The sequence below is a fragment of the Octopus bimaculoides genome, chromosome 3 (assembly GCF_001194135.2).
Source record: "Octopus bimaculoides isolate UCB-OBI-ISO-001 chromosome 3, ASM119413v2, whole genome shotgun sequence".
NCBI lineage: Eukaryota > Metazoa > Mollusca > Cephalopoda > Octopoda > Octopodidae > Octopus > Octopus bimaculoides.
Window position 1 is genome coordinate 139,939,211 of NC_068983.1, and position 908 is coordinate 139,940,118.

A 908-nucleotide genomic window follows, 5' to 3' on the forward strand; every position below is an offset into this window, starting at 1 on the left:
TATATATATATATATATATATATATGACTTTCTCACTTCCCTACACATTCGTCTTCATATTTTGTTGTTTTTTTTTGCAAATTCTCACTATATATTACACGCTCACGTGGTCGCACCACTTCTCCATATCGAAATTTTGTTGGACTATTTTACCCGGATTCTCTACCTGGACTTTCTTCTACACTCGGACTCCTACACTTCGTCTGCACCATTCCTAACCATGAATTACACTAGAACGTTTGAATCTTTTGAACTTTTCTGAACTTTTTTGTACTTTCTGCTTTTTGCCGTTTCTCTTTTTGTTGAAGAGGGTAGGCTCGAAGCGTAAAATACTTTCTCACATCCCAAGAGTTAAACTAATACATTTGTTCGTTATTTACACAATCATCTTCGTCTTTTGTTTTTCTGTAAATTCTCACTATGACATATATATATATATATATATATATATATATATATATATATATATATATGCGACTATATGCGCGTAAACACTCGCTAATATCAAACACATCACACAACACACCACTCTTTTTTAATTCGCTGATTTATATTTAGTGAATTGGTTTAGTACTTACCACTATCGGACATAGAATGGAACTGAACTTACCTATGGTGAAACAGAAAATATACAGATTAGGCAAAGAAAAAAGACAAACAATTTGAATGAATTGTTACAGGAATCGAAAATGAAATTACATATATATATTATATTCTTATTGTTGTCTTTGATATGAAATTGCTACTAGCGTACAATCTATCGATGTCTATTCACTGGTATGTTTTAGGGCAAGGATATATTTCCAAGTAACACAGCGATGTATACATACGCAAGTGCTTTCATGTACACACTATGCATTGTGTATTGCGTATATCATGTATATATATATATATATATATATATATAT

At 30.9% G+C, this 908-nt stretch overlaps 1 protein-coding gene across 3 annotated transcripts in view; it reads right to left on the bottom strand.

The window, feature by feature from the left end:
- Window positions 1–477: 477 nt before the first annotated feature.
- Window positions 478–908, bottom strand: part of LOC128247348 (uncharacterized) — a 249,604-nt gene continuing 249,173 nt past the window's right edge. For all 3 annotated transcript variants that reach the window (XR_008263744.1, XR_008263743.1, XM_052966589.1), the window contains exon 3: window positions 478–610. Coding sequence is in view for 1 of the 3 variants with exons in the window: in XM_052966589.1 (XP_052822549.1) it covers window positions 607–610 (4 nt within the window). In the remaining 2 variants the exon portion in view is untranslated. The remainder of the gene's footprint in view (window positions 611–908) is intronic.